Source organism: Pimephales promelas, chromosome 3 (genome assembly GCF_988280905.1).
Source record: "Pimephales promelas chromosome 3, fPimPro1.hap1.1, whole genome shotgun sequence".
In the NCBI taxonomy this organism is placed as follows: domain Eukaryota; kingdom Metazoa; phylum Chordata; class Actinopteri; order Cypriniformes; family Leuciscidae; genus Pimephales; species Pimephales promelas.
This window is the reverse complement of record NC_142771.1, coordinates 14089124-14116210: the sequence shown is the minus strand read 5'-3', so window position 1 is coordinate 14116210 and position 27087 is coordinate 14089124. Positions and strand designations below refer to the sequence as shown.

Genomic DNA, 27087 nt, shown 5'->3' with positions numbered 1-27087 from the left:
ACATCCAAAGACAAAAGGAGGGCCACAGGGAGGGCAGGCACAGTAACACCCTTTTTACACACAATACAATTTTGGGATTAGTTGTTAAAAATCAATTCAGCCCTTTGCAGGATGTTTATCTTTGATAGCTTTACTAAAGAGCAGTCTGTACAAAAATAAATATATAAATAAAATGTTAGCAACATTCCAGTTTAATAATAGGGTGATACTCATGTAAACATATCCAGATTGTGCGCATTTCACCAACGTTAAATAAATTCTTGATTTTGGTTTTCATTTGATTCATTATTGTATTTCATTTTGTACTCAGATCAAAGAGGAGAGTAATTTAGCCTACACGTAAATAATAAAAAAGGCGTTTAATATCGCATTTCTTTCTTTGATCTTAGTTTGAAATAAACCCGGACGTGTTCTTGAGGTTTCCTGAAGTTCACCGAATTTTGTGACAAACAGCAAGTCACCACTCCAGATGCATTAATTGTGCTGTGTCTTTAAGAGCAGCGTGTATGGGGGCGTGTCTAATTTTAATAGCGGGCGTGTCTGTGCAAAGAAGGGCGGAGTCGAATGAATTATTGCTCAGAGAGATGCGTTCACAGAGCTTGACACAGGAAGGATGCGGGTGGCTGCCTGTGGACTCAGAGCTTGTGTGTATTGTCACAACTGAGAGATACATATATTACCTATTAATAAACAACAGACAGGAGCACGAGGACATATTTAGCTCATACAGCAAACCACCCTCTGGATGAAATCGTAAGCTGCACTGTGTATGGAGCACAGCATCAAACACAGTAAGTTTTAACCCTATTTTAAGGAGAGTGGAAGACAGACATTACATTTAGCGAAGTTCTAATAACAACCCAATATTGCCTTTATTTATTAAGTGGTACTGAATTTGGTCATAAGGAGAGTGGAAGACAGACATTACATTTAGCGAAGTTCTAATAACAACCCAATATTGCCTTTATTTATTAAGTGGTACTGAATTTGGTCAACGTTTTTTTTTTTTTTTTTTTTTTTAATTTGCTGAGGAAAGCTATTCATTAGTCTGCACTAATAGCCTACTAACACGAGACCCATCAGTCTTCAAAGCCATGGCCGAATAAGGGAGGGTCTCTCGAAAGCTGTTTCATTTTTGGAATTCATGGTTCTGTCAAAATTATAATTAAGCGGTTACACGTCTCCATGCATTTGCATAAAAATATATCCTTCCCGCTGATAGAAGCGCTTTCTGTCTATTCATTGTTTATTTCTCTGAGGATTCATCATCATCATCATCATCACTGCTGCGCATGGTCAGCTGGATCATTGTTCTTTATGTGCTCGTGCGTGAACTCTCAAGCGCTTTTATTGATTTTGCACGTACAAATTTGAGCTCAAATTTGCTATATCAATACGTTGTTTGAGCAACGCGTGTTGCAAGTCGCTTCTCAGTCACTGTGATGATAACATGTGCATGACTGGTATGATGCCGGACCGGTGTAGTATCTAGGCTAATTGGTGGACAGCGTGTGCAACACATAACATTTATTTGTTGTGAATTGAATGCAGGTTTAGAAACAGAACTGAGACACTGCCAGTGTGAGGTCTGTGTCTGACACAAAGGGAGATCCAGTGCAAAAAGATTTGCCGTGGGCACCATAGCCATGGATGCACTTGTCCTGACCCACATTACAATACAGATGTCTTAAATTATAAGATTAAGCTATGGTTTAAAACACTATGTGCGAAAGGATGATGAATATATATATATATATATATATATATATATATATACACACACACACACACACACACACACAAAATAATTAGGCTATAAACAGTAGGCCTACACACAAAAATGTTGTAAACAAACTATTATTTTTGAATGTTGCCCATGCACTAATATAGACGTGTATATATATATATATATATATATATATATATATTAGTGCATGGGCAACATTCAAAAATAAAAGTTTGTTTACAACATTTGTGTGTGTGTAGGCCTACTGTTTATAGCCTAATTATTTTGTATATATAAATACACACATGTAAATATTTAAGACATATTTTGCACGTGTATAGGCTATATTTGTACTATATATGAATATTTTAGATTTCAGCACATTTTTCTTAAATATACATGCATGTGTATGTATTTAAATATACAAAAGCATTATACACGGTACTACACAAACGCATATTATGAAAAAGCTAACTTTTATTTTGGATGTTGCCTATGCACTTGATGCACTAAAACTGCATATAGACGACAACGTTGTGAAAAAAGATCCCTGTTCACACGGATCCACAAAAACGACTGTATTATTCATGCCTGGCCAGTAGTTGGCGATGTCACTATGTAAAGAAACATGTTGTGTGGTGTAAACAACCCCTTATGCATCATGTTAATAGTTAATGTCATGAAGTACACTCAATATGTGTATATTTTTCTTATAGCGAGTACTTTGTGTGTCTATTTAAACAATAAATTGTTTAAAAGCTTAAAAGTCAGTACAGAGAAAAGCACTAGAATCATTTGTTTAAAGATGCCATTTTGATCATTTGACATTCAGTTTTTTACAATTGATAAATGTATAAATGAAAGCAAAATTCAGAAATCTTTCTGTGCTACTGAATGAGATCTCATAGTCATCTTTCAACTGTTTAAATTATTTTAAGGAGCCTAATCACCGTATTAATTCATGTTTGACTTTGGCGATGGGGTATGGAGCAACACTCTCAAGTGCATCTGAAGGTCTGTTTACACACGTGTGTCCACCAGTCGATAAACGGTCCTTGTGTTTGTTTAGTCACAGAAGTACAGCACCTGCTGGTCATCCTGGTACTCGGGTTAATGGGTTTCCCATTTTCTCATTCATCACTTCCCCACAGTAAACAGACCGCCAGAAAGCAGATGTACAGTATACTTAGTCTACGATCATAATATTTGATGCTTCTCAACATTGTGCTGTTGAGAAGATCTCTTCCTCATTTACAAAAACGTTAAGGAGAAAGATGCATCATTTTCACCGCCATTCTTATAAGAATTAGCAGTGTGTGTATTTGCGTCTGGAAGTCACTTTCTCATTTGCACTTGCATATTGTGACTTTTGTCAGCCTAAGTGGGTTTAACCGCATGCACATCTTCAGCTCATTGTTTCGCATACTTTTAGTGATTATATTTTTAAAAACCTAATGGATCATTCTGTGTCAGTTTTGGAAACTTCCCCAGCTATGGTTTGTTGACAATTTTCATCTAAGATTTGGAGCCAAATTACTGACTATAGAAAGATCTATTAGTAAAAGTTATTGATTTAAGCAATCCCTGTTCCATATATGCCAATGGTGAGAGGTCAAAAGTGGTGACGGGTCCAAAATTGGAAAAAGCAATTTGCGTGTTTTTCCCCCCCTCACGTTTGCATTCCTGTAACTCAGGAAGTATGAAAAGTAACTTTAAAAATCATTTTAGATTTTCTTTCTTAAAGGGTTAGTTCACCCAAAAATGAAAATCAAACAGATCTCATTCCCCATTGACTACCATAGGAAAAAATACATACTATGGTAGTCAAAGGGGAATGAGATCTGTTTGATTAAAACATTCTTCCAAATATCTTCCTTTGTGTTCAGCAGAACAAATAAACACATAGAGGTTTGGAACAACATGAGGGTGAGTAAATACTGACAGAATTTTTGTTTTTGGGTGAACTAACCCTTTAACAAACCCCTATTTTTTTGTGGACTAATGTCCTTTTTGAGCATGTGTTCTGTTTCTCTGTATGCTCTGTTCTCTGCTGTGTGTGAGCATGTCCTCGACCTCCACTGTTCTGTATGTCTGTGTGGCTCAATGTGTGTCCAGCCTTTTCCAGGAAATTCCACATATACTGTATCCCCCCCCCCCCAACCAGAACAGGGCAGTCAAAGCAATGTCAAGTGAAAAATGCCTAAAAGAGCCGGCATGTTGCATGAAATCATTCAAATACAGATGCTAACACAGGAATAAAATTAGGTAGAAATAGTATGCTTGATGGAACCAATTGCAGATGGACATATCACATGAGATTTATTTGACATGATACAGTGGGCAGGATACCACAATAATATTGCACATCTCACAATGTAACCTCTCATATGTAACCTCTCACAATATTGCACTTACTGTTTAATTAGTGGCATAGGGCAAGCTTCAGTATTACTTTTACTAATTGTCCCTAATATGAATCTTTACTTTGTCACTTATCCTTCACCATATATATATATATATATAATACCTCAAATCCTGTGTTAAGGATTCCATAAGTTTAAAGAGCTAAAGTTTCTTCTCGCTGTTTTTAACCAAATAAATTACATGGGTTTTTCCAGTCATTTGTGATTGGTTGAATATGGTTGAATTGGATCATTGAAGGCAAAATCCTTTATGCAAAATAGAAATGCTTGTGGATTTGAAGCAATTATAGCCAAGTAACGGTAAGGAAAATGCATCACAAACACATTAAACAATACATGCTTATGGTAGGACAAGCCATGTAGGTTTATGATTTATTTAGTTTGATGTGCTTAATATATAAAGCACTTCTCATGTATAAGGCAATTTGGATCATGCACTTATCTGGCAGCAGCTCTGTCCTTCCTTATTTTTCAGATAAGTTTGCAACAAAGTGTATTTATTTCCCATCCTAGAGGGGGAAATCAGAGTTTGAAATGACGTTTCGCACGTGCAGTCGTTAAAACAACACCATATTAATTTGGTGAACGTGTGTACCAAACCGAAAGACGGATTTTTAGTATGAGAAATACATTTAAAGTTCTTGAGGCTCCCTTGTCGGCTCTGTCCTCTTTAGAGACATGGACCAATAAGAGATCACTTAGAAAACCTTTTGTAACACTGTTTTTATTTTATTCAATAGCAGAATATTTGATGCAGAGAAAGGTGCATTAGGTAGCTAGTTATACACAATTTCTTTGTTGTTACACAATGCAACTTTCACTGGAAGTAATGTCTATGTCTGGCTTTGTCTTTTTTTTCCATAACACGTCAACACAAAAGCAAAAAAAAAAAACAAAAAAAAAAAAACAGTGTCAACACGGCATCTCAGCTATTTAAAACGACACCTTCATGGATCCATTCACTGTTTTTTATGACTGTAGACCGTGTGTTTTTAAAGATATCTGTTGCTGTTTCTTGACCCTGCGGTCACATCACACCAGGCGAGGATGAAAGTGGTTGTAATGTTCACACATGCCTTTGGGTGGAATAGACTCATTACATCGAGGGGTGCTGCACTCTTCGAAATAAAGGTTCTCTCCTTAAAATGAAATCGGTACGGAAACCGTTGGAACCATGGTCTAATACATGAAGTCCGTCGTAAACATCACTTGAGCAGCAATAACAGTCACGTTTAGGGAGGCCTGCTGTGCTGTTTGCTTGTTTAGTGTGATGGGGTTTAGGTTTGTGTTGTGTTTATGCTCCTGCGGAAGGGCAGGGAGTGGATTTTGTTGAGATGGGAGGGAGTGGAAACTCTGCCCTTCCTATCCAAAAACCCCAGTTTACAAACTCGATCTTAACTGACATCATTCTGTCTGTGTTGTTGCACCAGGAATAAACCGTATTTCACTTCACAATCCAGACTTAAAGGGATAGTTCAAATTTTTGGTATGTCTTTGTTTCCGCAGTAGTTTCAATTTTGATATTTTTAGGTCAAACCGTTCTTGTCTGTCAGTCATATAATGCAGGTCTATGGTCACCACCTCAAAGAGCATGCACAGAGAAGTCCAAATCAAACGATATAAATACTGTTCGTTCGTTTCGTGTCTTAGGCCATCAATGTGTACTTACATTTACGCGTCATCATGTTTAATTTGGACTTCTCTGTGCATGCTCTTTGAGGTGGTGACCATAGACCTCCATTATATGACTGACCGACAAGAACGGTTTGACCTAATAATATAAAAATTGAAACTACTGCAGAAACAAAGACAACTACATCCTGACTTGGAAGCCCTTGAGGTAAGCTAAAACATCAAAAATGTATTTCAAAGTGAACTATCCCTTTAACGTACTGCTTTTAAAGGCTGTTTATTGGTTAAGTCAATATTCATGCATTGTTTTAGTCTCGAGTCCTAAAGTTTAACAAAGTACTTTTAGTATAGTGAGTGTCGATTTAAGATCACGCCTGTTCACGCCAAAAATACTATAACAATACCATATTTGTGTCCTGGGGCCTGTTTCAGAAAGGAGGTTAAGTGAAAACTCTGAGTATGTTAACCCTGAAATGAGGGAAACTCTGGGTTTTCCGTTTCAGAAAGGGAGGTAAGTTAAACCTGAGACAGCAGAGTAAGTCAAGCCCATTTCTGAAAGAGAGGTAACTTATACTCAGAGTCAGTTACCATGGTAACTTACTCCGTGAACCTAACCTGGTCGGGAGCAGGTTTTCTTCAGTAAACTCAGAGTTTCTTGCGGTCTCCTCCCCTTTTTTAAAGAGGAAGTGCTGTTAAACACCAACAATAATACTAAAATGTATTTACACATTCTTTAAGGAATAAATATTGTTTGTCCATGGTTTAATTGACTAAATCTGTTTTGTAGCACTTTGCCAAAAAATAAAAGGATTTAAAACGTTTGCTAAACTTTTATTTGATTACCACCGTTTTTGATAATATATTTCTATTAAATCATTAAAAAAATTGGAATAAAAAACATTTAATAGAACTCACTTATTTTTCAAACATAATTTAATAAGTTATTAATGATAAAAAATAAGATGTTAATCTTATTCATAATCAATTATTGAAGTTAGTTGATATGTTTTATTGAACAAATGTTTAATTTATTTAACTGTCATTTTAACTGATGATAATAATAACCGTAATTTAAGAATGCAGTTTATATATTTAATAATTGTTTAATACCATAAACCGTGATATTTTCTGAGATGTTTCTCAACTCTCCCCACATGGGGGAGTCCCCCACCCCACCCCCACAAGTTACTCAGCAACTTTTACTCATGTTTTAAATTAACTACTTTTTACTTGAGTGAATTTTTAGACTGGTATTTTTACTTTAACTTAGGTAAAATTTTATCAAAGTAATAGTAGCCTACTTTAGGTTGAATAACAGTAAGTTTTAATTCTTTCAAATTCACAATATACAATTGCATGAATTATTCTTGAATTGATCAAAGTGTGTAGAGGGAGAAGGTTACATAAAAAATATACCTTTTAAAAATGTATGTTAAATCCACTATTGTTTTATACTTAATTGGTTTATGTAGTAGCCTATTTAATGTAATTGCATCATATTTTATTTTAAATTACAGAAGAATTAAGAGTAATCCCTTTAATTAAATTACAATATTTAGATTACTTGGTAATTAAAAACACCTCTTTTTGTCTGGCGCTGTTGCCATGGTGACTCATAATATCTGTGCTCCATTGATAATGGCTTTTTATAGTTGTGGTGCAAGCGCTTAACTCAGAGTCGGTCAACTCAGAGTTGATTGAACTAACTCATTTCAGCTGTTCTGTAACCGAAAACTCAGAGTTTCCCATCTCAGGGTAAGTCAACTCTGAGTTCAAGCTTTAACTCAGAGTTGGTTGAACCTCCTTATTGAAACGGGCCCCTGGACAATAAAGTTCTGTTTATTATGAGCTTGTGGAGTTACAATCTTTAAAGCAGGATTTATTCTGATTTGCTGTCAAATTTTTTTTGAAATTTTTGAACGATACTCCGAGACACTTGGCATATACAATATACATCCGTGATCTATAAACCATAACTACTGTATATATTCAGCTTTTTTGTTTGTGAAATAATCAGTAGAGAAATGTTTTCATTGTTGGAGACTGACGCATCACTATTTGAATTCTTTCCCCCCCCCCATGGTCTGTTGTCGTGGTATTGTTTTTATTTTTATATATAAACCCACCCACAAACTGCACATAAATATGAAAGAAACTGTGGTTGTCTCTTTACAAGCTGCTGGTCACTTCCTGTGTGAGTGAGTAGTACATGGCAGGCAGGCGGCTTCATGAAGATACAGTTCTTACAGTCAGTTGTCGTGTTAGCCATGTGTTTGTCTCACTGTCCTCTGTCTGGCGTCGACATCACCAGTGTTTTGGGAAAAGTGGATTGTCCTCTCTGTAAATATGCAGCTTTGAAAATATTTTGCTGTGGAAGAATGAATATAGATGTGCTGACGTGATTATTCCCGCCAATAACAATGGATTTGTGTGTTTTTGGGCCAACATTTTTACTGTGTGAATAATCCTGTACATGGCTGTATTGTTCTTTCTTTACTCAAAAACAACGCCCATAAAAAAAAATATTGTAGAATGAAAATATAAATAAATCTAAAAATAAGTACAGGAAATGTAAAGAAATAATGTAAAATGTAAAAAATAATGTTAAATGTAAAAAGTAATGTAAGTAAAAATGTAAGTTAAAAAAAATAAATAAATATATATATATATATATATATATATATATATATATAAAATGAACCATTAAAACAAATAAATATGAATAAAATGAAAATATATATTAAGAAATATAATATAAATAATATTAAGACATTATAAATATAATAAACACACACACACACACACACGCATATATATATATATATATATATATATATATACTGTGTATAGTATTTATATTTTTAATTTTATATTTTGTATTTATCTTATATTTATCTTGTTTATTCTATTTTTTTTAAATACATTTTTATATTTTTAATGAACATATTTTAATTATAGAGAACATATATTAAATATATAACTAATTTCAATATTTAAATAAAAAATTAAATAATAACTAAAAAACCTAAACTAAAAAAAAGCATAGGATTGAATTATTTTAAAATTTTTTTAACATGATGCTTTAATAAAATGTTGCATATTTTGCAAATTCATTTGATTTATCATTTTGAGTGGTTCATTACATATTTTTTCATAATTAAATGTTAAATATGTTTGAGTCGTACAGTATTTACAACCAGTAAAACTTCATAAATAGAGTGACAACTGCCCTCGTTCTCAAAGCCCAGACAAAATCTTGTATGGTTAAATCATTGTACCCATTTCCTCCGGCAGAAAGACATTCAGTCGAGTTCTGTGCTGAAGTCTTGCTGTTTTCCCCCAGTCACAATCATGATATATAACTACAACTGCCATCTTTAATTCTGACTGGGCCACATTCATAATGAAAGGTGAGACACCATTTTTAGTTGCTCCATCTAAATCACCACAAAGCAATGGAGATATTGACACCCCAGAATAACAGCTGCTTGAATCTGTTTGAAAGACCCATCCTTCTGTCTATTGTCATGCTTACTCTTCTCTGTATGAGAGGTGTGCCACGTTCAGTCGCCTTTGTGAGCAAATGCAAACGACACCTGGGAGGTGTGACAGGAGGAAGAGAGGTTAACGATGAACCATGGTGTGAAGATTATCTTATCTCAAGTGAATAATATTTACTCCATCCCCTCATTGTTTCTGCTTGCAACTTCCACAAAGAATAGCAGGCTTAGCATTATCTGAGGTCCGTTTGAGCAGCAGTTCTTGATTAGCTGGCTTTTCAGAGCTGCCGTGATTCATTTTTTTAGGGTTATCAGCATCTGTGAGGACAAATGGGCAGGGAAGATGCTGTTGGTGCTTAGTCACTCTGCCATAGAGGGGGGTGCATTATGGGTAATTGAATCGGCTCTGGTCAGTGTCAGCTCTCCAAATCAAATATTTCGCCTATTTCTGGTAAGCAGATGTAAGATGTTTCACGAGTGGTTGATAATTACATTAACATTCGGGGTCGTGCTGCTATAAAAAGAGATGTTGCTTTTTTTTTTACACTCTCTTTAAAGGTTTGTTCACATCACAGGCCACTAGAACAGCACCAAATTAGTTCTGTTTATTCTTTGTCCACTTAAATGTTATATTGCTTTAAAGTAAGCGTAAATTGTTTTTGACAAGTGGGTTTTTACTTTTTGCTTTGATAGATGATTTTATCCTATTTGGCTTTGTTTACTTTTTTTGTATATTTTAATTAGCGTTTTAGTAATTTTATGGGCTTTTATCATTTGTTATATATATATATATATATGAAGAGTTCAGATGCAAAAGCCTCTAAGTGCCATTTGAAATTTTCATTTCATTTTTTATCAAGCTTGTATATTTAAGTTCAGTGATTTCACTTAAATGGCAATGATAATTACCTATTAATTGTTATTTAAGTGAAATTACTGAATTTACAAGTTTTATAAAAATCATCATTCAAGAAGAAAATTTCAAATGGCATTTAGAGGCTTTTGCATTTGAACTCTTCATATATATATATATATATTTCTATTTAGCTTTATTTTTGTTTTAATTTTGGTAGTTTTAGTACTTCAAATTTATTAGATTATTTCAGTTAGTTGCCAGTTAGTTTCATTTTTATATTTGTGTCTTATATTATTTTTTTTCATTTAACAACACAAAATGTAATGGTAGGGAACAAAAGCTATGTTTCCATTCAAACTTGAAAATTTCAAGCACAAAATTGTAAAATCACTTAAAACATTTGTGAATGAAGCAATGTTTCCATCTCGTGTTTAAGAGAACAAAATCGTCACTTCCTGAGAGAAAAAAATGGCGTGAAATATCTGATAAGACTGGACGTTGCTGCAATCGAGGAAGAAACTGTCTCTTTTTTTTCTCCAGCATAAATGACTTTGCATAAACAAAATGCAATAAACACTGAAATATCTTTTATTTGGATGCTGTTGTTTGTGAACACAATCGTGTGTGACGCTTCTGGGAGGGAATTAAACCGAATCTTTCTGATGACAGACTCTGTCTCAGGCATTTCAGAACGATCAAACCAACCGTTGAGAGGCCACGATGTGATTGGTCCGCTGGTTAGTCCAGTTATCCAATCACAGCCTATGTTTTTTTCTTTGTTGCGTATCAAGGGATTTATTCAGTAAATGTGTTTCCATCTAGATTGTTCATGTCTTCCAATCAGATAAAAAATGGATCCACCTCTATTGAGCGCATGCGTTTTTTATACGCATTGGAATTTATGCTCATCTTGGCATTTCCATCCAGCATTTTATAAAATCTCAAAATGTACATTAAATAGGTGGATGGAAATGGCTAATAACAACCAACCACAATCTTGATTTTTATATTGTTCTCCAAAAAGGCATTTATTACTTGTCTTTCTCACACGTTACACATGTACTTACTATAGTAATAACGCTACATTTGCATAATTGCAAGCAACCAACTAAAATGAACCCTAACCTTATAGTAAGTGTTACAAGGACACCTGAAAATAAGTGTTACCATCCGTTTCTTTACCAGTCTTGTTGTGCCCTGCTGTTTGAAGATCTGTTGTAATGTAAGTTGAATTGTACCATATGGGTCTCTGTCTGTGCGGCCATGAGGTCATGGGGACCTCCATATGGGTCACCGGCTCCTAATGGACCTAGTCAGACGGATCTGTCCCAGCTGGTGCAAACACCTCATCACATCACACTGCTGCTGGCAGATTTATGTCTAGAAGGAATCATTACTTTGTTCTAGAAATCTATTCACTCAATAATTTATGAACTCCGTGGCTTTCAGGTAATTCAGTTTGCTACAGCAAGGTAAGTCAAAAGGAAAGGACTCTTTCAAGATGCAGCATTTTAACAGTATAATTGAATTAAAGCCAGGCGTCTTTTTCTGCTTCAGCTCTAGTCTTTCTTTTTGATGATTTTAGGACTCTGGTATTGAGCAGAACACATAAATTATTTATGGTTGAGTCGTATAATAAAAGCTACTGAGGCGCCTGCTCAGACAGGCAAAGAAAAACTCCCACAGATCAACAGCAGATCATTCACTGTCTGAGTGCTAGGATGCACTCAGCACTTTTGTTTGATTCACAGAGAGACTCTTGTTCAGAAAGAGCGAGCTTACTGTTCGTCCACTGCGGGGACCAAAGCCGACTTGAAGTGCATGTGACATGCCAGTGGTTTAGCCTTAAACGGCAAGTTTCAGTGTCTTAACGTCGTCATTAAATGAGACCAGTTAACCCGGTCTTCATGTTTAAAGGTGTCTCATGCACTTCAAGTCATGTGTCATCTCTGCACCACTAAAGGTGGTCTGATGCCCAGGGTGTTATTTGTTTGGCAACAGTTCTTCTAACAATAATTGATGGAGTGTGTAGCTTTTCATTTCTTAAAGCCACACTATGCAGGATTTCCGTTTTTGTCAAACTGTGACCCCTAGAGTCGCTGTGGAGTACTTGTACTGTCGTAAACAGCACTCACGTAAAGATGTCTCTGTTCACGGCCTGATTCCCCCTCCCCCTGTATACTGGTACCTGTTCAGTAGGATGAAAGCTGTAACGAGTGGAAATAAGGTGTGGCCCCTTTAAGAGCTGCGCCCTGTTGAACTGTCAGCAGTCTGTATTGTATGCGCCTCGAACACAACATGTATACGGTGCCGGGTTATTTCTGTTTGATGTTCATTTTAGCAGATCTTTCTTGCCATAAAGCAATTTGTTACATCGCGAGACCTGATATCACGCGATATATATATATAATGCTAGAAATCTAATCACTGGAATAATAATCCAGTCATAGGCGCTTAACCATTTGCCTTAAAGGTTCTCTAAGCGATGTGGGGCCAAAACATTTTTTGTCACATACATCAAACGTCTCCTCACTATCGGCTAGCTGCCTGTCCCCTAAACACACTGTAAAAAAACGCGGTCTCTGTAGACACCACAGGCTCCAAAAACGGCAACAAAAACAATCATGTCTCACCCTGACCACGAAACCTAACAAACAGTGTTCCAGCCAATCACTGGCAAGAAGTATTTGAGGGTGGGTCTGGGGGGTTAGTGCGCGTGCACATGAAGGGGGTGTGTGTGAAGGAGAGCGAAGCATCAGAGGGAAGTTTGAAAAATGGCCGACACACGACCAAAGAGACGTCGTTCTGAAGAACAAATTAAAAAGAAGAATGAGTCGGATAAAGAACGTGCGAAGTTCCGAATTGACATCGGTAGCAAAGCTTTTGAACGATGGCGAGAACTCCGGCGGCAGAAGGGCTTCCAGTCCGACATTCAGGTTGCTCTGTTTTTGCTGGACAGGTGGGTAACGTTAAATTGTTTTTTTCTTCTAAATTGACGCTTATGTTCGCCAAACCCACACAAGGATATAATTAGCTAGAAATGCACGTTCACAATTACTTCAAGAAGCACGGAAGGGAGGGGGAGGAGATGAGATGTGGAGGAAGGAGGGTCTAGCTAGCCTCCGATTTGTTTGAAAATATTCCGAACGTCAACACCCAGGATTGCTCAGAGAACCTTTAAATCAAAACAGCAACTTTTTGGGGGCTGGGCAGTGTGCGTTACGTTACGTTATGCACGACCCTACTTTGTTACTTTATTTTATGTTACGTAAAACCCTACTATGTTACGATACACTATGTTATGTACAACCCTACTTTGTTATGTTATGTTGTTACGTACAAACCTACTATGTTACGTTACACTACGTTGTTACGTTATGCACGACTCTAATTTGTCACGTTATGTTGTTACGTACAACCCTACTATGTTATGTTACGCTACGTTACTTTACATTGTTACGTTATGTTATGTTACGTTATGCACGACCCTTATTTGTTACTTTATTTTATGTTACGTAAAACCCTACTATGTTACGTTACACTATGTTATGTACAACCCTACTTTGTTATGTTATGTTGTTGCGTACAAACCTACTATGTTACGTTACACTACGTTGTTACATTATGCACGACTCTACTTTGTTACGCTATGTTGTTGCGTACAACCCTACTATGTTATGTTACGCTACGTTACTTTACATTGTTACGTTATGTTATGTTACGTTATGTACGACCCTAATTTGTTACTTTATTTTATGTTACGTAAAACCCTACTATGTTACGTTACACTATGTTATGTACAACCCTACTTTGTTACGTACAAACCTACTATGTTACGTTACACTACGTTGTTACGTTATGCACGACTCTACTTTGTTACGTTATGTTGTTACATACAACCCTACTATGTTATGTTATGCTACGTTACGTTACATTATGTTACATTGTTACGTTATGTTACTTACAACCCTACTTTGTTACGTTATGTCGTTGCGTACAACCCTACTACAGTATGTTACGTTACACTACGTTATGTTACGTTATGTACGACCCTACTTTGTTACGTTATGTTACATACAACCCTACTATATTACGTTACACTGCGTTATTCGGCGTTGTTGCGTACAACCCTACTTTGTTGCGTTGTTACGTACGACCTTACTTTGTTACGTTAAGTTATGTACGACCCTACTTTATGTTATGTTATGTTACGTTATGTACCTACTTTATCTGCACATGATCCTACTTTATCTGCACAAACCGATAATACAATATAATATTCCATCACTAATACTATAAATCGCTTGTAGACAATTATTTTTGCATTTCTGTTTTGCTGCTGGGGCAGAAATACACACTTAAGTTCACCCATTTAACGTGGATGAAAAAGTTTTCAGATTCAGCACTTCTCTTTATTATGATTTCAAAATCAGGATTTGTAGCCCCCCTTAAAATGCATTGTGTGTGTGTATGTTTTTCTATGAGATTTGCTAAACCTCTTAAACTCACATGGGGGTCAAAGATTAGTATGTATAGGGTCGCAGGGATGTAGAAAAGGAGGAGTGGGTAGTGGGAGCGAGGGAGTTGTGTTTAGTCTGTACAGAAGAAGTCCCAACTGCTCCCTACAAACTGTGTTGCTATCATAGATGTTGTGAAAGGGTATTTGGAAAGTCACTCACCCCTTCAGGGGCCTGTTGTTTCCCACGCTGCCTTCCCATGCTCCCTGGTCTTCATATTTGCACGTCTATAAATAAAGCTCCATCTTACCAGAAGCGCATGCTTGATAAACTGGTACAGAGATGCACATGGACCACTATTAACCAAAGGTTGTTAGCCTTTCCCGCAATATGCGCTAATAGTGGGGCACTTTTAAGAGGGATTTATATGGAATTAATATTGAGCCAATAAAAATGAACGTAACTTTTCAAGAAACGAATGAAAATATAAATTGAAACTGAATAAAATATCTTTGAAACTGAAAAAGAATGAACCGCAAGCAATTTTTTGACTTTGTTTTTAACACACTACATGTTTTGCTAACTATTCCTCATATTTCGTTTACTGATCTACACTTACAAATGCGCTTCCAGAGTTTTCATTTACGTTTCTGAAGTTTTCGTTTACACTCCCTGATTTTGCGTTCGCTGTTCTGACACAAATCTCTCGTGGGGGCGGGGCTAGTAGCAGTGTATTCTCATTGGCTACTGAGCTTTTGATTGACAGCTTCTTGACCTGGAAGTGAAGACGTCAGAGTTGTGTTTACACGTGTGGATGTGAGCGTCTGTAAGCGCAGCTTTCTATTTAATTTTAGGGATATTAAGTTATGTTTGTTTTTTAATTTTATCTGTATTTACCTTCTGCTGCGATTACTTTGTCAACAGAAGCTTTTAGGTTCACAAGAGATCAGTCTATTCAGCTGTAATTGTACATCAAAGTACGCCCACTGTATGTGACTACTTAAAATATTGTGTCCAATGTTTTAGGAGAATATTTGTTTATTCTTGATGATTCGTTTGCATGTTAGGCTCTGAATAGGTTGTGCTATTACAAGAGAATAGCCTACTAGTATACGTGTGTGATATATTCAGCAGTCAAAAAAGTTTCACTTCAACCAGGTAATCAAGTTTGGCAACCATGGCCATCAAATTTCTCATTGTTACCATATGCATTTACACCATCAAATGATCATGTATGATCACTTAAATAAGAGGAATTTAAACTATATGAAAATTACAATCGTGGGTTGCTGTCAGATGATACAGACCTCAAAGGGCATTTCATTACATATTTCACACAAAGAATATTTTTGTTGGTATTTTTTTAATCATGCTGATCATTTTATTTATTTCATTTTGTTAATATTATTTTCTCACATTTAAAATGGTAAATGTATTTGAACAATCATCAACAGGTTCCATTATGACTTATAAAATCAGTTAAATGAATTTAAATAAAAAATCTAATAAATGTATTCATTCTTTATTGTCACTACAGCATATACACAAGTATCAAAGTGAAAGTCTTGGATGCAGTTATGACAGGAAAGACCAGAATCCACAAAACATTAACTGCATACTGTAATGCACAGTATTCTCATAATATAGATAATAAAATGTATAATCACAAAGATTTTTAATGAAATAATACATCTATGTGAGTCCACATAACACAAGTGGATTGTACCCATGTATGGCAGTTGGTCGGAAGTTATTTTTAATAGTTAAAACAGTTTACATTATTAGTATTTTCTTATCCTATTGTTTCACTTCAGAAGGTATTGATTCATCCACTGAGGTCACATGGACATCACGGTCACTGTGTGTGGTTTTTAAAGCATCTTTAGGACTTGCAGAGATGGATTACTTTCCTTAAAATCTTAATTCGTATTTATATGTAGAAAGAAAGTAAAATGCATCTGGGACAGCATGAGGGTGAGTAAAATAAGTGATCACTTTATTTTTGGATGAACTATCCCATTCATATGCTGTTGATATGCAAATCCATGATCAGCAGAGACTAATAAGAATAAACTGCAACCTCTTGTGTACTGTGATTGTTTTAATCTAGAGCTCCAAAGAAATTAAAATATTTGCTATTTTATCATATTAAAATAAAATACAACAGGTGTCTGAAGATAAGGATCCCAGTCATTCAAAGGTGATATGTCTGAACAAAGTAACATTATTGTCTGATGGAGACAGCTGATCTCTGGTATTATCACTCCATCCTCTGTGTCAGCATCAGAATTTTGTTTATGGAAAAGTGGCTCAAATCCCTGGAAAATGAGAAAGGAAATATATTATAATCTAACAATACAAACTGCTTTGAACTCCCACATGCAGTAACCATTTGCAGACTTAAAATAATTATTTCAAACAAATTATATAAATGTTTTAAGGGATTTTACAGTACTAAATGTTTACCTGACTCACACACCATTTATCATCTGTAATACTATTGTGTAACCAGTAGATGGCTCTATAGCCCAATAAACATTTATCCATGGCTGTGTAGCATCTACTCCCAGTTGCTGGATTTTTTCAGTCATAATTATATATATATATATATATATATATATATATATATATATATATATATATATAAATTATTAAAGACTATTAAAAATTCAAAATTTTTCTCCAAAATGTTGTTTTTTTTAACATAATTATTACTCAAATATGGATACAGAAAAAGCATTTTGTTGCCTTTTGCAGAATAAATATTGCGCCCAGGGTTATACTTCAAAACAAATGAGTGTTTACATATTATGAATAGAGATGTGGAAAATGGTCAAGTCCTGTCTCTCTTCTTTTAAAAACTCTGCATCACAAATTAATCAGCAATTGGCTTTACATTGCCAAAGTTGAACCGGGCAGTGATTGACAGGCCTCTGGTCCAAATGGCATCGGTCATTGTCTGATACAGTACATTTTGTACTCTAGGCTACAATACAGATACTGTACAGTACTCTAGCACAATGTTGTTTGGGGTGGCAGAGGGGAAATATGATCTAATTGAAGCAAATATGATCTAATCGAAGACTGTAACCGTATGTAACGTTAGATAAACAAGACATGTAATGATTGGGCTAAAAACTTACAAATTAAATCAAGAAAACACTGCTGTATAATTTTATGGGCTCTAATCATGAGCTCTAATATGCCTCTCCACCTGAAAAAGCAAGAACTGTATTATAATTAGTATTAGTTTAGTATTAATTAAAAAAAATAAAAACAATCAGACTTGCCACGAGTAGCCTATGCTATCCAGTATTCTGATATCGACGATGACAAATTATATCATTTGTCTGTATTCCTTCTATAAGAAATCATATCAACAATATAGTGTAGCAGTAAATAAATATAGAAATAAACTTAATATCACCTGAATGAAATAGAAAGCTGCGCTTACAGACGCTCACATTTAAACGTGTAAACACAACACTCACTGACGTCTTCACTTCCAGGTCAAGAAGCTGTCAATCAAAAGCTCAGTAGCCAATGAGAATACACTGCTACTAGCCCCGCCCCCACGAGAGATTTGTGTCAGAACAGCGAACGCAAAATCAGGGAGTGTAAACGAAAACTTCAGAAGCGTAAATGAGAAGTCTGGAAACGCATTTGTAAGTGTAGATCAGTAAACGAAATATGAGGAATAGTTAGCAAAACATGTAGTGTGTTAAAAACAAAGTCAAAAAAATTGCTTGCGGTTCATTCTTTTTCAGTTTCAAAGATATTTTATTCAGTTTCAATTTATATTTTCATTCGTTTCTTGAAAAGTTACGTTCATTTTTATTGGCTCAAAATTAATTCGATAGATTTAGATACAGATTGCAGTGTGTCAGTATAGAATGACTGTACCAGAAACGAATGCAGACCAAGTTGGCCAGTGCGTAATGTAAATTTTTACAACTGTTGTAATAAAAACGTTCAATGCTCAAGGTGGCAATAGAGTTGTAACCTAATAATGCACAAAATGGAGTTTGCTTGGCTAGGAGAGTGTGTTCACATACTTGCGAAGACTATGTTTGGGGCCCTTGGTGTACTGTATGTGGGACAGGACAGAAATGCAACGGAACTGTGTGTCTAAGGGATTTGGTGCTTTACATTTTTCATCTACTGCTTGTTTTTCTTCCAGCTCTTGCCACCCAGTAGAAACACGTCATATAAACACTGCTGTCATTGTCCAGAATGCTGTGAACTGTTGTTCTGCATTGTAATTTGGGTGAATAATTTTGCATATTGATTGCTTGCTGTCCTCTCTTTGAGCTTCTTTTTGTGCCATTTTTACGAGAAGTAATTTGTTTGTGTAATTATTACACTTCCACTTTTCTATTAATACAATTCGGAAAATTCTTTTTTGGGGATTTTCAAATTAGTGGGGAAAAAACCGTTCCCTCTCCTTTTGGGAAATGATAATCATTATGTTTAATGCAAAATAATTTGTGGCGCAAAAAAAAAAAAAAAGTGTCTGACTGCATAAAACTGCAACTTTAAGCAGGCGTTAACCAGTTGCATGGCAGTGGTCTGAACTGACGCGCAAGTGGTAAGTGTTAACTTACTAACTAGCACACATTTACCTGTACTTATGTATTCGGATCAGAAAACAAACGTTATGTCAGGTAATTATGTAAAATTTTTGTTCTGATCAATATAACTAAAAATGAAGCGAAGCGTAGCGTCAGTTCTGGCAGGTCACTTTAGTGAACTCGCATCAGCTCTACCTATAGGAATACGACCTCCCCAGATAGCAAACTGACATTGAATCAACGTGGAAATATGACATCGAAACAACGTTGATCTGACATTGTTTTGCTCATCGAATTAACGTTGAACCAACGTCAGATGCGTCATTCTTTCAAAACTAACGGAAAATCAACTTGAAATCAACGCGTTGTTTCAACGTTATGAAAGCAAACCAATTTTCGATTTCATTTAGCTTTGAAGAATGCCGCGTCTGACGTTGGTTCAACGTTAAATCGATGAGCAAATCAACGTTGTTTCAATGTCATGAGAGACGTCGTTTCCACGTTGATTCAATGTCAGTTTGCTATCTGGGTCTATTACTGTAGCTAGCTATACATATAAGCTTGCCAGTATTATCAATAGCTATCACATTTCTCAGGAGCTAATTCCAGGATTCCCGCCGAAACAGACTAAAATTCTCTAATGTTATACATTAAGATGAATTAATGATATCTGCAATACTTTCATGTTGGTTCAGTTCTGTTTACCCTAAGAGTAATGCTCGGCTACATAGATGCGCAGGGAGTTCTTGCCCAGAACAGAACCATACCACCAATCCTAACTGTATGCTAATTGTCAATCGTATTTGACAATAGTGGTCCTGACAGAAACTGATCTCGTCCTTATACTAGGGTCAGTAAGACTTCTTTATTACTAATATTTTTTTATTCAACAAGGATACAGTAAAATATCACGAAAATACAGTAAATAATTTGAAACTGTTACAAAAAACTTTTGACCTTTTTATGTTCATCTAATATTTTTAGCAGCACAACTGTTGCCTCTTGAGCATCAAATCATATTAGAATGATTCACACTGAAGTCACACTGAAGACTGGAGTAATGATGCTGAAAATTCAGCTTTGAATTACATGAATAAAATATATTTGACAGTATATTATCTTAGAAAAATATATTTTTCATTCTATTTTTATGTATGACCAAATGAATGTACTGGAGCCTTGGTGAGCAGAAGAGACTTCTTTCAACATCAAACTTCTGAATGGTGTTTGTGTATGATAAATCTATACATTTTATGTTTTTTTTTTTTTCATAAGAGTATATTTTTATGATTTACATGCTTTATTCACTCATTTAATTTGTATTTCTGCGATAGCTTTTGTACTACTCTAGCTTACTCAAATCATTTTGGAGGCTGTGCAAGGGTTTCCTTTGTTTTCAGGTGGGCTCATCATCATGAAATGAAGTCATGGAAACAGGTGTGTGTGTGTGTGTGTGTGTGTGTGTGTGTGTGTGTGTGTGTGTGTGGCGGAGAGCCGCAGGACGCCATCACTGATTGGCTGAGTCTCATCCTTACTCTCTCTTGCCTTCAGGGAGGTGCTGGCTGCCTGTATTCAGTCCATCTCTAACAGAAGACACAATAGAAAAGGCTCATTATCTGTTATTTAAACAGTGAGTTCAGATATTCAGTGGTTCTTTTATTTGCTGTATAATTCATCTTTAATACCAACGAGAGTTATAATTCTATAGTCAATGATTTTCTGCATAATTCACATAAGTGGTTATTTTAGGATTTTAATTTAGCCATTTATGCAGAAGATGCATTTTAATCAGTGAACTGTATAGAGTGAAATAAACATTTTGGTTGGTGCCAGAAAAAAAAAAAGCATGCTGACAGGAAACACTAACATCTGTGTGCAGAGGGGTGTTGCTATAGAGACACAGGCAGGTAAGGACATTATCAGGAAGTGCAGACAAAGCTGGTAGAGGAAGACTGAGCCAGAAAGAGGTCATGAGTTGGTTGGGCACCTCAGAGTATTTTACTCTTGCTGCTGTTTGTTTTCAAAGCAAGGACTTCATGAATATTACAGCAGATCAGTGACAGGAAAAACTTGTTGCCTGCCAAGCATTTGGCCGGTCTCTCGCCGTTAGTGTTAATTTACCGACCTGGGAATTATGCCACAGGACTCTCCGGTGAGGGTAAGCATTTTATTCATTCAAAGTGAGGTTTGTTTAAGAGCGTCAGAACGTGTTGTGGTGTTTTGAGTTGGAGGTTTGTACTTGCTTCTGTTTGTGCTTAATTGTGGTTGTCCCTGGTGAGCTACTTAGTTCAGAGCATAGAGGTAAATTTTAGAGTCGCGTATTGTTACCTTCGAGTCCGAGCCATCAATAGGGTCATGGCTAACCATGTTCCTCTGTTTCTGCCACTCATGGCTAATTACACAGGAAGTCATTGTCACTTGACAGAGAGTCCTTTCGGTCTTATCTGTACAGCAGAACAATGGTGTTTGATGAGATATTGCATTCTACTAGTATCACTGGCAGCTGGTCTCTATCTGTGATGTTGTCCTTGTACTTGTGTATTGTACAATAATTTATTTACCAAAGTGAGAATTTTAGAGAGGGAAATGTGCTTTTTAAAAAATTTAAATCATAATAATTCCAGAAATATGCTGTATTATCTATAAATAAATGTTTTTCTTTTTGATTATTGTGTGGTAAAATATGGTTTGTTGCATGTCCACCCTATAAGGATATTACTATTGACACTGTAAGTATTTCACCAAGTGGTTAAACTCTCTCCTAAGTTCTCTCAGCAGTCTCTGCTTATCTTATTAATGATTGAAAGTCTGCCTGCCCGACCGCAAGAATCCTGACCCTTACCTCATTTGAATGCCAAAAGCACTTCTGCAGACTAGCGCAGGGAAAATAATGACACCGCAGCTTCGGCTGGTATTCTGGCCGGACGCATTGATAAAACATCCTGAAACTGCCTGTGTTCTGCCTGGACTTCCAATTTCTTCTGACCATATTGATCTTGCACCCAGAAAGTCAAACAACACTGAGTTATAATTAACTCCACTTCTTAGCTTTGCACAGTGGTTTTGCTTCGAGTCAAGATGTCATCTCCAGTTAACTATGACTGACATTTAATTTTAATCTTGTTTGTTCCCAATTACAGATTATCTCCTGTCTGACAGATGAAGTGGCAGCCATCAAGACTGGACAGAGTCGGCCTGAGCAGAATCTGGTTTAACCAGGAACCTTTTAGGACTCTTTAAAAGAAAAACGCTGACTTGTGAAACCACATCACCACCAGTCGAACGCAATTCTGGGACTGGATTTGTGAGTTGTACAAACCAAGATGCCTATCTTAAAGCAGCTAGTAGCGGGGTCTCAGACCAAACGGCGCTCTCGTATGGATCTTACGACAGAGATGATCAGCGCTCCGTTGGGTGACTTTCGGCACACCATGCATGTCGGGCGCAGTGGGGAAGCTTTCGGGGACACCTCTTTCCTCAGCACTCGATCCGGAGAGCCATCCCAAGAGGGACACACCTATCCTCGCTCTCCAAAACCGGGATTGCTGTCTCGTACCTTCCGGAGCAGCAAGCGGTCTCAGTCCGTCAACAGAGTAGACCAGCAAGACAATACCCTCCTTCCTCCTAGTGGGTCACCTACCTTTGTGAAGAATGCCATGTCCTTGCCCTTTCTGAACAATGAGGATGAACACGATATTGACAGTAGGGAGCTTAAGAGCTTGACATCCAGCCCCTCCAATGGGGCCTCTGCTAACGCATTGGACCTGGAGCTCCATGAGAAGCACTTCGGTGTGTTGACGGACCTGCGCCCTTATCCATCCTACAACGGGGGAGGAATGAAGAAGGCTGAATCTGTGATGTCATTCCATGTTGACCTTGGCCCCTCGATGCTGGGGGAAATCCTGGGGGTCATGGAGAAGGAAGACGATGATCAGGGGTTTGAGGAAGGCAAGAGCAGTGAGGGACATGCTTCTCCTCTGCTCTGCAACCAGGGAGAAGGGGATATGGATGAGGAAGTGAGGGAGGTTGCTGTGAAAGAAGAGGATCCAGAGGGCTTAGTTGCTCACGATGAGGGTCCCATGAGGGCTCCCAGCTCTGTCGACTTGGAGATCCAGAGCGAAGGCACCAGCACCCCAGAACCACACCACAAACATCTGCATCACCTCGACAGCTGCTCCAATTCCAGCTCCGGTTCAGCCGCCATGGAGGAGAAAACAACCAGTGAGCCTTACGAGGAAGATATTTGCATTACCGACAACACCTGCAATCCAGACAATGAACCAGCCTTCTCCTCCTTCATGGAAGATGAGGATGATGAGATCCGAGTATGAAATCCTACAATCAGTAAACCCTTCTGGGGATGGATCGATAAATATCCAGAGTTTGGCATTGTGTATTGAGGAGAAATGCAAAGACATAAACACGTCAAAGCTGGACAGATGCCTCAGGTTCCTGTGTCCATGTAGAGATAAGTTGAGGAGACTGTTTTAGCTCAGACACCAAAGCCATCTGTAACACTACTGACCCATGCTAAGATAAACAGCTGGATGCATTTATATTCAGACCGAATATCAGTCCAAAAGGGACCTGCTACAAGTTCTACTGATAGCTCTGTTGAAGGAAAGGCATCCAGGAATACATACGTGACCAAAACTTTTATCAAGCAAATGCCGTTTTAAGCCATTCTTCCATTTGTCCCATGCAGGGTTCCCAGAGTCGTAAACTGGAAATGTCAGGGATTCTTTTTTAAATGGTTATTTTCAGGCATTGAAAGGTCATGAATTTCTTTGTGTTTGCAATCTCTACAAAAAATTTGTTTCAAAATTCTCATCCGGTAATCATGTGCGACTAGCCTGACTTTGTCATGCTCATATTCTGGTCAGAATATGAGTCTGCGTCTGGTCTTAACCGAACCAGGAAAAAAAAAAACTCTGCACTCAATTGGATTGTCGGTAGATCTACAACCAATCAGAGCAATGCAGTAAGTCAACTACTTTGCATATCACAGTTGTCAACAGAACTTACTTTTTTTAGAAGTAAAATAACGAGTGTTGCTTCATTTACTTGGTCCTCCATGAGTGCGACCAAAGGAGAAACCACAACGACCACAGGCTTTTCATTACGTCCCATCTTCTTAGCGACCATTCGCCAAGTTACAGTCTTGCCGAATCATGTAGGAAGGACGGCAAAAATATCTTTCCGATCAACAAATGCCTTGATTGCAGTTTTCTGTTTGTCTATTAAAATTAATGCGCTGTCGATTTATTTTACAACAGACGCGACAGCGGAATCTATACATCTCAATTCTCCAGCTGCAGTCATCTCTGAGGGAAATCAGTTAAGCGCTCTTTGATAACGTGATGATTACGTCCCTGAATATCACCTGTCCATCATCGTATAAAGCCCGCCCTGGCAATTTGATTAGCCCGAACGTTTTTTGCCTGATCATAATTACTCCTCAATGGATCGAGTCCAGACCGAACTTCCTGACCAAAAAATGTTGTGGGCGGAGTTCGGGCTGGCATCCAAGCTAATGTGCGACTAGAACTTAATGCAAATTCATTGGTCAAAAAATTGGGGAACCCTGCGCATGACTTGGTGCCTAAAGATAATGCTCATTTTGATTTGGAGCACTAGTGTATTAAAGTGACTAGTCCAATTTGTTCTGTGGCCATGTGCATTAAGGTACTGTATATTTTCAAAGTGAACATCAGCACTCTGCCATTGGCAGAAAAGTAGCATTGTGTGTGGAGGGAGCTCTTACGAGATGATCCAAAATGCTGAGTTCTGTTTTACCATACACATGCTTGGGGTTGTCAAAGCCATACAAATAATTTATCTCTTGATTGCATAAAATTCAGTCATCCATCCCGTAATAGGGCGTCATTTTGAGAGCTACTGTGGTTCAGAAGCTCAGGAAATGTCCCTGTGAAGCGGATTACAAAACCGCCTGACCTCAAATGGAGATCATTTGAAGGTGGCAGATGTTTGAGATCCTCTTCATCCCCCACAGAATGATTATAGTCCACATTTGGGAAGAATGGCTACAGGTGTCCCTTCATCAGATCGTTTTTTCAGTCTCTACATGTTTTGCATAGTAGTTGTTTGCTCAGTATCTTGCATATCTTACCACTTCCTTCCTGCTCTTCATGGCGTGTGAGGGGAACTATCGCTGTTTATTGCTGGATTCTTTTTTTTTTTTTTTTTGGGTTGCTGTCATTGAAACATTAAACCATAGGTTAAACAATATGTGCTGTCAAGGCTAAACTAAGTCAGTTGTGTTGAGTCATGTCTTCTAGTAAACATGAAAGTGTCATCTGTATTAATTGTGTTAACTCACTTTAGCAAATTACTGGTACTGGCACTGGTATTGCTCCGTAGGAAATTCACAGGGGCGATTTAATACACTGTTAATACACAGATACAATACACACTAAAATTCATTGATTCTGTTTGCATATTTAGACATTTTCATTATGTACATATAGGTCTTCTGCATATGACCATGAATAAACTGAACCGATGCCTTTATAACTAAAGTGAATTAACTGCAGTATTCTCCAAGCTTACTGTCTCTGAATAAAAAAATCAGGCACTGTGAAGTCTTCAACATTGGGACTACAGTAAAATGAGATTTACAGGGAATCCTCAACTGGTTCACACTTGGGGTCATGTCAGCCTTAAATAGAAAAGTGCCAAATCTAATCTAGCATGTACTGCCTAGTAAGCCTGACTTTTGAGTATCATTTAACATGGTGAATGAATTAGGCTTTGCCTTAATCTACAATTTCAGATATGGGCCAAATAATCCATCTTAGTTTGATTACTGTGGACAGAAATGCTAAACAAGAATTTACCCAATTTGCTTCATGATGAACCTCAGGGAGAGAAAAAAAACATGAGGTTAGCAATTGGAGATTTATTTGCATAATCTTGTGCTAGCGGTCAAATTTAAATTTGGGGAGATAAAAACGTAAGCAAAGAGAGAAGTCTGTTTGCGTATATCTGAAACTGCGTGGCTGTGTGCGAGGTGGATTTAGCGAGGCTTATCTTCGTCTTTTCCTATTTCTATGTGATAATTGTGCTGTTTGCTACAATTTCTATGTTGATTATGTATATATTCATGCTTGCCAGCCTTTTCAAAAGGCTATAACCGCTATATTTTTAAATAAAATAAAAAGTTGTCCACAAAGTAATTTTCTTCATTTCAGAATTTTTGTCCTTGATGTCCCATGACATGAAATCTACATTGCTTTGATCTTTTGACATATAAGGTAGGCCTATGTGTACTTGCCAAACACAAGTTAGTGCCTCTTAAAAAAAAAAATAATAATAATAATAATAAAAAAAATCTTTGTAGTAGCCTATTGTTTTTCAACTTTGGTTATAACAGAGTTTTACAAAATAACTAGTGGTGTAAGAATTTTAGATTAAAATATTTTTCTCAGAGAGAGCACACATTCCTTTCAGTGCTTCAGATCTTATCAGTGAGGGAAAGTGACATCATTTCCTGTATCTTACAACAATTTAAAGACAAACTACTACGGTAACAGAATTGATGCAAGATTTATGGCCACATTTTTATGAGATAAAAGTTATTTTTAAACAATTTAGGAAACTTTATGAGTTAATGGCTTTTTTTAATAAACTAAATGAAATATTCCCAAATGAAAAGTAAAATAAAAATATTTTGATTACAAAATGATGCACTGAAAATGATTTTCAGCTATAGCCTAAGGCACCTTTTTTCTTTTTTTTTCTTTTTTTTTTACAAAGAATATTATATTGTTATGGCCTGTAAAATCTTGCGATCTTTGCCAATGATTAAATAATTTATTAAAAATAATTAAAAATATAACCATTTTTAAAAAAGCAGGAAAAAACAGTGACTTAATTTTGGACAGCAATTATAAATCAATGTC

The 27087-nt window shown here is 36.7% G+C and overlaps 1 protein-coding gene across 4 annotated transcripts; it reads left to right on the top strand.

The window, feature by feature from the left end:
- The first annotated feature begins 584 nt into the window (after positions 1–584).
- Positions 585–26357, top strand: cdc42ep4a (CDC42 effector protein 4a). Of its 4 annotated transcripts, none has more exons than XM_039687508.2 (2): positions 585–791; positions 22306–26357. In XM_039687508.2, the coding sequence occupies exon 2, from the start codon at positions 22489–22491 to the stop codon at positions 23494–23496; it is 1008 nt and encodes a 335-aa protein (XP_039543442.2). In that variant the 5' UTR covers positions 585–791; positions 22306–22488; the 3' UTR covers positions 23497–26357. The 4 variants fall into 4 exon arrangements, with proteins under 4 accessions (XP_039543442.2, XP_039543444.2, XP_039543443.2 ...); XM_039687510.2 differs by lacking the exon at positions 585–791 and adding an exon at positions 21053–21317; XM_039687509.2 differs by lacking the exon at positions 585–791 and adding an exon at positions 21053–21323.
- The last annotated feature ends 730 nt before the right edge of the window (positions 26358–27087 follow it).